Source organism: Aethina tumida, chromosome 3, assembly GCF_024364675.1.
Source record: "Aethina tumida isolate Nest 87 chromosome 3, icAetTumi1.1, whole genome shotgun sequence".
Classification (NCBI taxonomy): domain Eukaryota; kingdom Metazoa; phylum Arthropoda; class Insecta; order Coleoptera; family Nitidulidae; genus Aethina; species Aethina tumida.
This window is the reverse complement of record NC_065437.1, coordinates 28,305,828-28,320,388: the sequence shown is the minus strand read 5'-3', so window position 1 is coordinate 28,320,388 and position 14,561 is coordinate 28,305,828. Positions and strand designations below refer to the sequence as shown.

At 33.2% G+C, this 14,561-nt stretch overlaps 2 protein-coding genes across 7 annotated transcripts; one reads left to right on the top strand and one right to left on the bottom strand.

Moving 5' to 3' along the window:
• Positions 1 to 176: 176 nt before the first annotated feature.
• Positions 177 to 6,967, bottom strand: LOC109596629 (protein Aster-B-like). Of its 4 annotated transcripts, none has more exons than XM_020012199.2 (12): positions 6,818 to 6,967; positions 6,588 to 6,698; positions 6,382 to 6,523; positions 4,222 to 4,447; positions 3,757 to 4,070; positions 3,096 to 3,209; positions 2,600 to 2,751; positions 2,347 to 2,514; positions 1,318 to 1,940; positions 626 to 797; positions 443 to 563; positions 177 to 391 (listed from the first exon to the last, which is right to left on the bottom strand). In XM_020012199.2, exons 2-12 carry the CDS (start codon positions 6,656 to 6,658, stop codon positions 296 to 298), a joined length of 2,199 nt encoding a protein of 732 aa, XP_019867758.1. In that variant the 5' UTR covers positions 6,659 to 6,698; positions 6,818 to 6,967; the 3' UTR covers positions 177 to 295. The 4 variants fall into 4 exon arrangements, with proteins under 4 accessions (XP_019867758.1, XP_049820315.1, XP_049820316.1 ...); XM_049964358.1 differs by having other exon boundaries at positions 6,588 to 6,766; positions 6,820 to 6,928; XM_049964359.1 differs by lacking the exon at positions 2,347 to 2,514.
• A 713-nt stretch (positions 6,968 to 7,680) lies between these two features.
• LOC109596632 (neurofilament heavy polypeptide) lies at positions 7,681 to 14,448 on the top strand. Of its 3 annotated transcripts, none has more exons than XM_020012202.2 (9): positions 7,681 to 7,808; positions 9,577 to 9,978; positions 10,420 to 10,650; positions 10,707 to 11,147; positions 11,228 to 11,523; positions 11,602 to 11,765; positions 11,827 to 11,997; positions 12,079 to 12,516; positions 12,602 to 14,448. In XM_020012202.2, exons 2-9 carry the CDS (start codon positions 9,604 to 9,606, stop codon positions 12,715 to 12,717), a joined length of 2,232 nt encoding a protein of 743 aa, XP_019867761.2. In that variant the 5' UTR covers positions 7,681 to 7,808; positions 9,577 to 9,603; the 3' UTR covers positions 12,718 to 14,448. The 3 variants fall into 3 exon arrangements, with proteins under 3 accessions (XP_019867761.2, XP_049820314.1, XP_019867762.2); XM_049964357.1 differs by lacking the exon at positions 7,681 to 7,808 and adding an exon at positions 7,939 to 8,073; XM_020012203.2 differs by lacking the exon at positions 7,681 to 7,808 and adding an exon at positions 8,896 to 9,027.
• Positions 14,449 to 14,561: the final 113 nt, after the last annotated feature.

Here is a 14,561-nt window from a genome sequence, read left to right as displayed (position 1 = left end):
TGGATATTTGATAAGTTATCCACAGGACTCATTGTTTCAATTATATAGTTTTATCAGACAACTGCGATAAGATACAACACCTGCTTACTTAATACATAAAATTATTGATTTTATGTTTATCTTACACAATAGTAACCAAAAAAAAATGGTTTAATGAAATAGATAAAAATACAGTGTTCAAATTTTAAAACTTTATTCAATAACATTATATTGTGTAAGGAACAATTGATAAATCTACTATAAATATAACACAGTGCGCGCTGACATAGAATAATAAAAACATAACAAAAATCAACTACAACTCTCCTCCTTTATCTACATGCCCACTATCACCTTTCATAAGAGACTTAGGATAAATAGACTTCTGCAGCTCAGAAAGAGATTCCTCCGCCTGAAAACATACTCAGTCATTCGTTAAGAATCAAGTGTATTAGAACAGTACTTGTTTTAAAAGTCCTACGGCAGTTTTAAGTATTTTTTGCCACTTCTTTACTTCTATTGTATGTAAAGATTCCTGTTTTTGTAGCAACTGAATCCATTCATCATGAGATTTTGGTAAATTTCTGAAAGGATTAGTTATACATACAATTAACATTTCATATATGAGCATCAACAATGTACTTACTGAATAACTTGTACATCTATAGTATAAGGAGGAGATTCTTCTAAAGACCACAGTTTCATATAGAGCATCACATTTAAAAATACTAAAATCATTAATACAAAAAATACTATTAGGGTTACAGTATCTGAACTAAACAACCCACAAGGCTGCAACTTTTTTCTTCCCGGTATTACTGTAAAAGAAAACAAAATTAATTTTACATGTAAAAAGTGTAAATATTAATTGAATCGTAATTCGAAATATTTATATTCACTGTATGTCCAACCTTAATACAATTTAATTATAAAGTATATTTTATGAAAGTAACAATTAGAGTGGAATTAGAAGTTTTAATATAAATATTAGACAAAAAACTATTTTTGATTAGAGGGAGGATTGTAACCTGTTGGTTTGTTATAGACCAGGTATTTAATTACCAATTATTTTCTATTATCATTTTAACAAGTACATTTTAAGTTCTCCGCTATTATCCTTCAAAATGCATGAATTAGCTTTCTAATAGTATTCAACAAAACTGAAGTCTACACTATTTTCTTCTTCCAATAATGATTTGTGAGATTTTTCTACCAGCATTACCTTAAAATTTATAATTATAACTAATTCTGTAGGATAATAATCAATAAATAATGCCTTCGTTATACTTAAATTGAAATATGGACTTAATTAAATAAAAACTAAGATTTAATACATACCCACTCTTGACTTTTCAATTTTTGGTAAACTATGAAGTCGTTTCTTTCGCTTCGACTTCCTTATTTCTAGTATATCACCTTCGGCTTCGGATCGTAGTGCTTTGACCAGCGCACCGAAAAAATCTACTAATCCAGACCAACAGTTTTTCTCTATCATGGTTTTAACCAATCCCCACACAGACTTCTTATACTTTATTTGTGCATAAACAGACATCGAGCTCTGTGTGTCCGAGATCTTCTCTAGGCAGTAGTGCACCAAGACCACAAAACTGTCGGCATAAGGAACTCCCGCATTCACCGTTTCGATATCTATGGCATATAACTGACCAGCTTTGCTACACGGAAGCATTACTTGTGTTTCGGTAACTTGGGCCGATTTGGGGCCCATGGCGTGGCTCAGAGCGATCGTCTGACAGACCACGCGACTTTTGCTATTGTCCACCGGATTGTGGGTCCAAGGCGTTTGCGTCAGATCCGTAGTTTTCCGACTGGCGTGGAAGTCCAAGTAGAATTTAGAACTGGTGAATAACAATGTGAACAACTGGTCCAAATGTATGGGCATGGTCTCTTTGACCAGTTGACGCCCTCCATGTTTCGAAGTACATTTCGATTTTGCTCCGGTTCTGGAAAGGAGACAACATTCTTAGTAATATTTATTTGGGAGTGCACAAGTTTTCCTCCAGACAGGTTTTGTTGAAAAGTGATGTTATTGATAAATCATTATTAACAATGTTAAACATTCTGTGTATATTATTAATCTGCACCTCATATGTAACATTAATTATAAGATTAATATATCAAATATAAAAGAATTGTTTTAGACAGATAGAATTCATTAGTTTGTGTAAATCAGAATTGAAGTGTGATTAGAAATTCTATGTTGAATATTATTCTGTGCAATAACAGTGACAATAATTTTAATTAAAAGTTAATCCATCCAATTATTGATTGAATACATTGAATAAGAATGTAAAGACGATTATATTTCTTAGTAGATTAATCCACAAAATATTTCTTGGGTGGACTTACGACTTTCGTCTTGGTTTCATTGGTTTGAGGTTCGTTACGATCGAATCTCGTGTCACTTGACTTCCTGAAAAACTAGATCCATCGTTTTCTAACACCGAGGATGAACTGGAACTAGGAGGGGACTGTTTTCTGGGTAAAAATGTGGGATTTGATGATAATGCGATGATACTGAAAGTAAACTACGATGTTATAAGTGAACATATTAAAGATGCACGGCGATTTTTAACAATTTTTAACGTTTAGTTTAACTTACTTGGACTTCTCCTGATCAGATTCGGTTTCAGATCTGTCGGTGGGTATGTGAGAACATTCCGATGGCGCCTTGCTGGGCTCTATGTTACTTGGTTTTTCCTCAAGATCCTCCATTACATCGGGATCAATAACGCCTTCAGTAACACCCTCGTTCTGTAATAAATTGTGTTTTTGTAAATGTTATTGCCAGGTTTTACATAATTATAAATTAAACACACAAAGTCTGCACTTCGTTTTTAAAGAGATAAATATCATATTAAATCAATTTTATTTAATAAGTGCGATTTAACAAATATGACAACTTACTTTTGTAAAATAAACAATGTAAGTCGTAATGTTATTCATTTTACTCGTATTATATTAAATTCATACAAACTCTTCGATACCGTTGTCCCTGTTATGATACTGATAAGGTATGATAAGATTTCGCTAATTTAATTACATTTTATCCTAAGTTATTCTGTTGTCATTAATCCATTCGATTTATGCTGACTCACCTCTGAGAAAGATTCAATTGATCTCGCAGATAATTTGTCGTCTTCCGTACCCGGAGCGATGTAATCTTCGTCGTCACTTGTTAAGCCAAGTTCATCACCATAACTTTGGTGAACCTAAATAAAGCATACTTTTTATAAGAAGTAATGTTGTATGTAATCTAATTATAAACGCATAGAGGGAAACACAAACGTGAGATATCGTACACATGTTATTTCACTTGAATGATAAAATTTAGCTAATTTGCATTTATGATTCAAATAGGATATATAATCAAACTAATAATTAAAAATTAATAACAATTATAAGTGATTAAAATAAGTTAATTATCAACATAAATTCATATGCCTTTCAAATTAGTAACAGATTCAGCACATGTTCAATTTTAATAACATTCTATGTGGGGGAGAAATAGTAATCATGTTTTATAAATCCGGTGAAATATTTTTAGCGGAGTAGTTTTATTTAAATTTTTTACTGATTTATATCTCTTAACCCTTTTTCTATACGTTTTTCGTTTGTGCTTTAACAATTTTACAGATGTTTAAAATAAATATATATGTTATTGTTAAGATAGTCATCCTGTTTTATCAATATACGCTTATTCCAAAGAACAAATATCTCTGTCATTTCTGACAACAACACCCGTAAAAAAATACATACCCAAGTCCACATCTCGGAAGCTGACATAGGTTGATCCATCAATGCATTCTGCCATACTCGAAAGAGCATAATATACGTCTTGTCCCGTGCCACGAAACTGGTGAAGAAAAACTTCTGATCGGCTCGAGTCGAAATTAACACCGCATTCGGTATGACAAGGGCGGTCTTTTCCTTCGATATGGAGGTTACCTCCTTCCATTTCATCGACACATTGGTTTCCCAGCCAAATATATTTGCGTAAAAACACAAATAGTTCTGAGTGACGTATAAACGTCCGTGAACCAAGATTTCCTTTTGCAACGCACAAGAGTAATCTACAAATTGATGACTTGTTATACCAACCACCTCATCGGATATTGATTGTAATTATTCAACGTGACTTTTTATGACACTCATCCGGTATTAAATCAGTTGAGAAATCTGGTGTACACATAGCAGATCATGATGCGTTTACCGCAGTCTTACCTACAACTAATCGTTCATCATCGGGCACATCTTTGAAGATCCGTTTAAAATCCTCCGAACGGGACTTGTAAGTAGGATAAAATGAATTAAACCATGACGACTTTTTCTTGCTCCGGGAGCTTCTTTCTTTGGTGGTTGATGCGCCACTCTCAGTCCCCTTGTATTCAGATGGAGGTGTGATGTCTGGTGTGCTTATACTTATTCCAGTAACAGAACCCTCTTGGCTCTGAAAAATTGTTTATACATTTTGTGCTAAAGTGAAAAGCAAACTAGCATTAGTCAAAATCATCAATTTGTTTCAAATGCGTAATTATTGTTTATTGTGGATTGGATGTAAACAGGAAATAATATATTTCATAATGTTTTACTGCTGTGTGTCCACGTTGAATTGAAGTAAACCAAATTTACCCATTTAATTGGCGGGAGGTGGCTATAGATTGATAGCAATTCGGAGCACATATCACTAATTCCATCGTCATCACTTAGTGCTATGTCACGAATGTTAGGAAGAAATAGAGAAAATCTAAATCTGTTCAAAGCTACCGATTTGTATACATTTTTATTACTGTTCAATATAATCACTTTTTCAGCATTCCTATTAATTAACCTCAAACCAGTATATTTTAATACGGAAAGGTATTTTCTAATATCTTCATCTGGTTTTATATGAATCTCTGTAGCTATTTGCTTTGTCAGTTTAGGTACTACAGGTGAATAATTAAAAGAATAAGGTGCTACATGTAAATTTGTTTGGGTTCCGACATTCGTAGAAACTTTGGTAACTTCTATTGTAGACATGTTTTTATAAAATCCATTTTGACAAAGACGTTATTTGTGACATAAGTACAAGAATTTAGAATTACTAGGTTAATCTATGTGTCAAACCACCCACATATAAAAACTGACATTATAAAATACTGATCAAATAATTCAATAAAAGAAAAACATGCATTTAGATTAATTTGTCAGGCTTAAAAATACATGTTTACCTGCATTGTATGTGGAACGACAGCAATTTAAATAAATACTTGCGATAACATACTCTGAATAATATAACTATAATATTCTGATAAATTTGAGTTAACACAGAATTAGTTAACTAATGTTTTCAAACATACCATCGCTAACGTTTCAAACAGGAAACACAAGTAGTGTACAAATTCAATATCTATATAAATGAATCACAACCGTTGAGAGTTTTATTCTGATATACAAAAAACATTGCACTAGTTGAATTGTTTAAAAAATAAAACCATCCAAACAACATAATAAAACGCAGAGTACTTAATACTTGTTATAAACCTACACATAATCAATCTAATTGTGAGTCATACAGGTAATTATTTTGAAAAGCTAGTAATGTTCAAGATAACTACTTACGATTTAAATACAAAAACGTCTGCTTTTCAAGCATCCACTGACGAATATTAGTTTATGTAATCTTTTTAAGTATCAATTGACGTAATCTGGAATTTATCACAGTTTTGTCCTTAATGTATTTAAAATAATCATTTAAACCATTTTTGAAATTAAAACATTAAATGACTATGTATTTTTTACTATGCTAGAGTAGATAAAAACAATTGGTACAGTATAATTTGAGTAACACAGTGTTGAAAAGTAACTTTTCTAGTTACTTCAAAATAAAAAGGTACATTTATTTTTTTATTTAGGAGTAAAAGTCATTAACTTATTGAAAGAAGTCAAATAATTATTGATAATTATGTGTTTAATAACTACTAATTATCAATAGTTTTATAATAAATAACAAAAACATGATTTCAGTTCCCCTTGAAAAGTTGACTCTCTAAAAATTTTGAAACAAACCTTTCACTCTGTAAGTATTAAAATTGCAAGTCCAATTACTAAATATAAATCATACAATTAAACATGTTGCTGTATCAAATTAATGTAAACGGGAAACGGAAAATAATAACATACATTGATCTCTGTTCAATGTGATAATTACTTTATTATTTTAAATGCGCGTATGAGGTGTCCTTCACAAAATACACTATAATTTTGTTGGATCATTTAAATATAATCAAATGGATTTATAAACAAAATTTTATTTGGATTTGATTCCCTATACAACTATAAATTTAATAAGATATTTTTGTAGAAAATTCACAAAAAGGAAATTGAAAATTAGCTACTTACAGAAGGAGATCCTTCATGTTTAAATGATGTCTGTTCTTTATAATTAACAGACAAATGGGTATCAGATTTGTGTTCCTTTTTAGTCTGAGGCCTGGGAGAAGGTCTGGGACTACTCCGTGGACTTGAACTTGGACTCAGTGATCTGCAACAAAAATGATTTTAAACATGTATCACATTAAGTCTTTTTTAAGTACTTTTATACTAACTTCTGATCAAAATTCACAGGTTGTCGATCATTTGAGTTTGTGCTGCTTGGTGACGACAGTGTCATCTTCATTTTCCTAACCAGTAAATCCTATTTTGGGCCGACATGTATGCTGTGGTCAATTCAGTTTACAGAGTTAAATAAATGTCGTCAAGGTTTTAGTGTTATTAATTCGTGTTACTAACAAACAATTAATTTAATTTTGTGTTGGTTATATTATGGTGTACTCACACGACATTTTAATTAATTTTACACAAAATTACAAATCGGCAATGCAGAGTAAAAGACTGTCGGCTACTGTAAATAATCTGTAGCCCCATTACAAAATTGACAACTGAGTGACATTATTGACAAGCACGAAGTGCAAAAATCCTCATTGTATTAACGGTACTAAAAATATTAGTTACATTTAGATAAAATAATTTTGCAAAAGGTCGCTTTGTACGATCACTATTTATTTATTGTTAGATTGCTTTTCAGGTGCCCTCACTTATAAGTGTGATTTTGGCACGTATGTTTAATTAGAAAACAAAAATATTTATAACAGCAATTTTGGTGACTTGTGAATTTGTATATGTACTTAATTTAATATTAAATAAAAGATGATTTTTAATGTTATTTTAATTTATTTGAACAAAATTTTAACAATACCACCAACTGACTCTTGTTACATAAATAATAATATTTCCTGTAAAAATTTAATTAAAACACCAGTATATTATTGTTCGAAATATTAAAAAAATATTTACGTGTGTATTAGTTATTATTTCAAATTAATAAGACCATTGAAAACAGAATATTGAATTTTATACAAAAGGATATAGGCCCTATAAAGTAACTTATTTAAATTGCGCGCCACTTAATTAAACCAACAATCGCACCAAAATTAAACGAAATTAGAAATTTAATCAAATACTGCTTTAATAAAATTTTATTATCGGCACATTTTCAAGAAATGCCATAAACGACGTCCATTTTTTACATAAATAAATTCAGCCAACGTTTTCAGAACGGACAGTACACGTCCATAAAGGCTGCCTTAGCATTTTATACCTACCCGTTAGAAAAGGACGCGCATAACCGGAACACGTGGGCGAGAAAGTGACGGCGATACAGTGAAATGACCGACAAGCGACAAGCCGCGAGAGGTATACGTGCAGACGCCATAAGTGTCCAGTGAATTTGTGTTTTATTTTGCGTGTTTCAAAAACAATGTTTTTAAGTAAGTAAATAACGTAACCGGTAGATTTGCATAAAGTTTGGCGTGCACGTAGTTTTCTATGCACGTCTCCCGATCCCCGAATTGCGTTTCCCACAATTTTTAGACCACTCTACCCCAAGCTGTTTGTTTCTACCGTAAACAACAACGAAGCATTCCGCCACTTTTCGGCGGGCTTGATTTCTCTCGCAGCCGGTGTGAGTTGCGATTTAGTTTTGTGGTGTGCATCGATGCTGGAGAAGTCGGGTTGCGCTGATGCTGATTTGAGGTGATTATTTGCCGGCCGCGAAACAATTCCGTCGCCCGTCTCCCCCCGTGTTGTTTCTGTCAAAATGGGTTAATTTCCTTTTTTCACCTCGCATATTCACCTACACGGGGTTTGTTGTTGTTGTTGTGGTTACTCGACTTCCACTTCGGATTGTTGTGTGTCTGTTTTGAAATTGTGCTCTCTGTTGGAAGTGGATGATTTCAAGGGCATTGCCTACAGTAAATCAAGAATTTCTTAGATATTACAATCTTGTTTGTTGTTCAATTGAATTCTTTCAAAAGCTTGTGTTTACTTTTCACCTACTAATGTGGTTCAGATTTTTAGATTCAAGCGCCGCAATTTTTCTCTTGACTCATTCATAGTTACGGAATAATTTATTTCCTAGCGTTAGATCCACCTAATTTTAGTTATACATTTCCACTCATTAGTGTGGTTTGTGTTCTGTAATTTGAAAAGGTAATTATAAAACAAGATTCAAGTATGCGTATTGTGAACGGTATTGCATATTAAATTATTAGCAATTTGTGGTTGTGTCTTTGTTGTTTTCTAGTTATGGTATTATTTTTGAAAATACATATTAGGAAATGCTATTTTAGGCCATAATTTCAAAGTGCATCACTTGTTTGATATGAAATTTGGCAACGCCGCATGCAATGACAAATGAACCACGAATCATGGCTCACTATAGTTTTGAAATAGTTTGACAATTTTCGGTTATGTGTATTTCGGATTTCTTTTCAATATATTGCTGATATATTTAATGATTTAAATATTGCATCGTTCTGTTGTAGTTTTGGTTTAATTATATCGGCAATTAGAGTGTCTGAATAATATTTATGTAACAAGTTTTAACCTACTTGACAACAACGCCACTTGCAATATCAAATAAATCGTGTTGACTCTTGGTTATAGTTGATAGTGCAATTAATTTTTCGGGAATTTGAGGATTTTCAGGTAAATTATTGTAACATGCGAAAAAATCTCACAATTATATTGTTATATATATTTTTTATGATTTTTACCTTATAAAGCAATCAATTTATTATAAGATAAAATAGTTCTCGAATGACTTGATAAATATAATTAAAATATTAATAACAACTATTCAAATTAATAAATTAAGGATTTGACTCAAAATTAAATTTGAAATTTGAGATTGGTTAGTTATTTTTTTATATTTATCTTATATATTTAATGTTATTTGTGCATGAACTTCGTTTTACAAACTTATTTTCTGTTATAAACTTTGTCAAAATACAAATATGTAATGTGTGTCAGCTTTCCTAATAAATGTTATCTGTTTATGCACAATATTTCTGTAGGTTTAATCAATTATTATTACATACACTAAAAATAGTTTTCTTAATTTATTTATTTTAGTTAATTGCATAAGTACGTAATTATAAATTTTTAAAACCACATAACAATAAAACATTGACGGGGTGAAGTTACAATTTAACGGTTATATAAATCAACAGATAATTATATTATTCATAATTTCAGACATTATCTGGTGAGACTAGTCCTAGAATGAACACAACTCTAAAACCAGTACTCACAACATCTGGTCCCCAGTCAGCTCAAGTCGCCGCCCAATTGAACAAGCCAATGCATCCGCAAGGAGGAGCTCCGGCGACCTACGGCCAACCGCCCTCCTCTCACATGCCCCAGAACCTGGTCAATTTACCCCACAACACGAACGCGGCCCATACTCATCCAAACGCGTCCCAGAATCACTATTCCCTAAATGTGCCCAACAATTCGTCGTACAATTCCGGCATACCGGCCAGCAATCACCCGGTAGCGAACGTGCCCTCTTCCGCTACCGCCGGACAAGTGTACAATGCGCCGAAGGCTCCACCGTTCTCGGGAGGATATCAACCGAATCTCGGACATCCTCCAAATGTAAGTACTGGTGGCTTTAATTTTTTTTGTTGTAAAGTCAATAATCATTATCTTAAATTATGTTTATTAGTAATTAGTGCAAAAGACAATGGATTTGTGTATAGAAATGCACAATTAGAAAAATTATTGAATATATTTTGTAATTTAAAAGAACCAAGGATTGATTGTAACTTTTGTTTTCGGAAATACAAATGTTTGGACCATTCATGAATTTATCAATAATAATCAAATAAAATTTCATGTTGGTCATATTCTTATCTATGAATATTTACTTTTGATATCGATCACGTAATGTTTTCATTTTGATAAACCTGTTTTAAAAATTTTACTGCTGTATAACATATGTTAAATATGGTGGAAGCATGCTCGAAAAAATGCATCCTAAAGGAAATGGTATGTTCTTTTTTTACGAAATAAATGATTTTTTATATAATTTTCCAGCAAAATGCGCTACCTCCGGTTAGCCAGACTTTACCCGCCACCACACAAGCCCAACAACCACAAGCGGCGGCCAGCGCACCGGCAGAGGCGGCGACAGCGTCCGCATCGCCGGAAAAGCCACAGTCCAACGGAACAACCGAGGCGAAGTCGCCTGTCAAAGCGGACGCACCGCCTGGCAACCACGTGACGCCTCCGAAGGAAAAAACGCCCGCTCCTCCACAAGTACCTCAGGTTGTATTCCATTGACAGATGTTCGGGCGGTATTTAATTAATTATTGTTATTATAGAACTCGTCCAGTTCGCCGGAAAAACCCGCTGCCGATAAACCAGCACAAGCAGCACCGGCACCATCATCGGTTCCCTCTGAGCCGCCAAAACCAGCACAACAACCACCAGCGGCGTCCTCCGCTCCAGAACCCGCCGCCAAAACGCCAGAAGAGGCCAAGGCACCCGCTCCTGCTGCACCGGCACCCGCGGAATCTCCCGCAGCGTCCGCTAGTGAGAAGAGTGCGGCCGCTGAAGCCGGAGCCCTTGCGGAAAAGAAGGAACTGGTGAAGGTTGCCGAAAAAAAGGTGGAAGAGAAAGCAGAAAAGAAAGAGGACAACGTTGATGGAGAGGCTGAAAAGGTCGTCGACGAAAAGGTGGATGAATCGTCGGAAACGGACGGAAGCGAGAAGACGGATGGTGACACAGAGGAGGAGGCTGCACCTGCCAAGTTCGCTGAACAGGTTAGTACTTATTATCACATGTTTTATTTTAGGAAATTAGTCATTGTTCATGTTATAAATAAATATGCATCATGTTACAGACGTCTCCCACCAACAAAACAAGTCCAGCCAAGACCACATCACCATCAGCCACGACGCCTAGAACGCCAACGCGAAAGACCAAACCATCTGCGGCCAAAACGGAAGGTGAACCTTCTCCTAAAACTCCACGAAACGACAAATCACCAGTACAAAAACTTACCACTACCGGCAAACTTAAGCGACAGAGGACTAGGACGCAGCCCTACCAAAGTCCTCTGCCTGAATTGGAAATTATATCCAAAATGAGTTCAACTCCCAACAGAAATAATGATGAAAAGTTAATTGTATTCTACAAGTGAGTAACGCACACTTTTGAGGTGTATTTTGTGTCCATATAAAGTGAATAAAAACTAATTTATTCGTTCCATTTTAGAAATGAATTCTTAGCTGTTAGAAATTCAGAAGGAACCTTTTATGTATGCCAAGCAGTACAAAATATATACAAGTCATCATCAAAAATTAAAATTCGTTGGCTATCGCAGGATACCAGTGACAAATCTGGGGAGATTTATACTCCTGATTTTTATGACTTGACAGGTAATTAATAATTAAATAATATTTTATTAATTACATTTGGTTGACTGTCTTATTGTTTTAGATTTTGATTGTATATTGACTAATTTAAATCTGACTAGAGTGGATAAGGGCAAATATAGGTTGCCCAATGCCGAAAAAGAGAGAACAGATAGTATTTTAAACAGATCTCTAGCCGTTGAAAAGGGCGAAGACGTTTTGGAAGAATCTTTCACAGAAGAGCATCCAGATGGTTGTAAGTAAAACATCACCTGATCAGTTACTGATCAATTATTTAATTTTAAATTTTCCTATATTCTAATTATTTTTATTTTAGTGGATATTTCTCTGTACAAAGAGGAGAGCCAGTTAAACAAGCGAAAGGGCACGAAACGTAAAGCGTCCTCAGCCGCGAAAGCTGCTAAAAAATCCACCGCCACTAAAAAAACTCCCGACGCCCCGAAAGTCCGCAAAGTTGCTTCCAGTAAAGTGAGCGGCGGCAAGAGGAAGACGGGTAAGAAGTCTGCCGGTGCTAAAGCGACGGATGTGAAAAAAGCTGCATCAGCGACGGCGACAGCGACAACGTCACAGGCTACGCCATCGACCAGCTCCACCAACAGGGCGAACAGAGCCGCAAAACGACGAAGCGATAATGTCAAGACAAGTCCTGTGGTTGATCAGAAGAAGGCGAGAGTTCTCGCTAAAGTGGCGAGAAAGAATGCCGTTCCCGCAGAGACACCGTCGACCGCTAAGAGTAAAGCAGTCGCTGCTAAAAGTAAGTCATTTAATTTAGAGCTAAATAAGTTTTTTTAAAAACCACAAGAATATAATTTATTTAATTTGATGATTCTATTTTTCAGATTCAAAAAATTCCAAACCTGCCGCAGCAACTTCCTCAAAACCGACAAAAACAGCGGCGCCAAAATCAACAGCGGTAGTTTCGACGAGGAAGACCAAGAGGTCGGCTAAAAAATAACTCAAATCCAATTACTAATTAGGTATTTCATATTTGATTGTGTATATTTTTTATATTTTTAATTAATACTTTAGCAATCTTTATTTTGTATTCGTTTGTTCAACTGATAATTCGACCGTTTGTGAAATGGTGTTGATAATCCGTGAACAAATTTGTTTATGGCATATAGAACAACTTCAATTCACACTTTAATATGTATATTAATGTACGTATTTTAAATATGTACTGTATGTAGAAACCATACCTGGCCTTAAAAAATAAAGTTAATTGAAGCGTGTATTGGATTTGTTCTTTGTTATATTGCAATGTTTATAGCTATAAATAAATATATTATTGGCCATTTTGATAATGGACACAGAGACGATTGAACGATTCAAATTGTATAAATCTGCTGCATTGATATATACATATATTTTGTCTTATTATTTATTCAATTGTTACAAAGAATATATTTTTCACTTTAAGAATATTGTCATGTCATATTTTGTCCCAGTAAGATACCGTATCATCAAAACTTAAGTTCATTTAAAAAATTTGGCAAAATATACGTGCAATTACCTTAATTCTTAATTTTAGCATTTTCACTTTATTTAAAAAATTTGATTTGATTTGCTAGTAAAAATGGATTTGAAATCTATTTTTCATGGTCAGGCCCCAAGAAAAATGCATTGACAAATTTTTTGACAAAGTATATAATAACCAATTTTTCTTTTAAATATTTGATATTATTTCAGATTGTAAGTAGAATCGACATGCTTGTAGCTTATTCCTTTGTTCTATAAGAAGTTTGTAAGAAGTCATATCATACTTTTTAATTTAGAAACACTTTAGCATGCTCTTTTTGATGATGCAGTATTTTTTTTGAGCGATAGTTGTCTATTGAAGACGAAAGCGAAAACAGCGAACGAATAGTGGAGTGGATATGCCACGCAAAACGAAAAATGTTGGGAGTCAAAATGGAATGCCATAAATGCTTTTTTCCTACAAGAGGCATATTTGTCTTTTGAAGTTTAAATGTTCATAAAGTCAATGCATAAGGTTTACAAATACTGTGAGATATTTCATATAAAACAAATATTAAATATTATTAACATTTATAATATTAATCTTTATTTTCATTTTATTTTTATATTCTTATTATTATTATAAGTTTTAATAATATTTAATTTATTAATAACTCAATCAGTTTGTGTACTATTAATACAGACTGGTTGCAGTATTGGAAATATTTAATTGACCATAATGTATGAAATTTCTCAAACTTGCTCTCAAAATTTTGCCAGAGAAACCTGTATGTTTTGAATAATATTTTTTGTACTAGCACTAGTATTAACATTATGTTTTATGTAAGTAATTCATTTTGTTGTATATTTAAAAGCTCCACTTAGATGTAAAGTGATTTGAGCATACAATATATAGATTGAATCTATAAATTTATCGTTTCAATAAAATTTAAATTATAGATAATGACACAAAATCGAAGAGTATATGACCAAGATAATATATTTCTCTAAAAATGACAGATAAGAGCACACAGAACTTGATTTCCTTCTTAGAATGTAGTTAATGTATGTGTTGTGCTTAAAAGTTAGGAATTAAGGAATCGTAAGGAATGGATGTTGATTTGTAGTTTTGTGAACTGTCGAAATTTTGATCTGAAAAGTTAGGAATCTGGATTCTATTATTTATAAAATTATGAATGGTTTTTTTCAATAAAATATAAAGAAATTATTTGATTTTTTAATAAATTTATTGCATGATTCATTAATTTATTGTTTATTTTTAAGTTCACAGCTAACTACTACAATACCATTTTATGTTTATTTTATATTTTCGAATTAGCT

Excerpts from the sequence above, each read along its gene's own strand:
- LOC109596632 (XM_020012202.2), top strand. The coding sequence starts at position 9,604 with ATGAACACAACTCTAAAACCAGTACTCACAACATCTGGTCCCCAGTCA. Across the intron at positions 9,979-10,419 it reads ATCTCGGACATCCTCCAAAT|CAAAATGCGCTACCTCCGGT; the intron begins GTAAGTACTGGT and ends ATAATTTTCCAG. Across the intron at positions 12,517-12,601 it reads TAAAGCAGTCGCTGCTAAAA|ATTCAAAAAATTCCAAACCT; the intron begins GTAAGTCATTTA and ends TCTATTTTTCAG.
- LOC109596629 (XM_020012199.2), bottom strand. The coding sequence starts at position 6,658 with ATGAAGATGACACTGTCGTCACCAAGCAGCACAAACTCAAATGATCGA. Across the intron at positions 4,448-6,381 it reads AACATGAAGGATCTCCTTCT|AGCCAAGAGGGTTCTGTTAC; the intron begins GTAAGTAGCTAA and ends ACAATTTTTCAG. Across the intron at positions 4,071-4,221 it reads TGATGAACGATTAGTTGTAG|ATTACTCTTGTGCGTTGCAA; the intron begins GTAAGACTGCGG and ends ATCAATTTGTAG.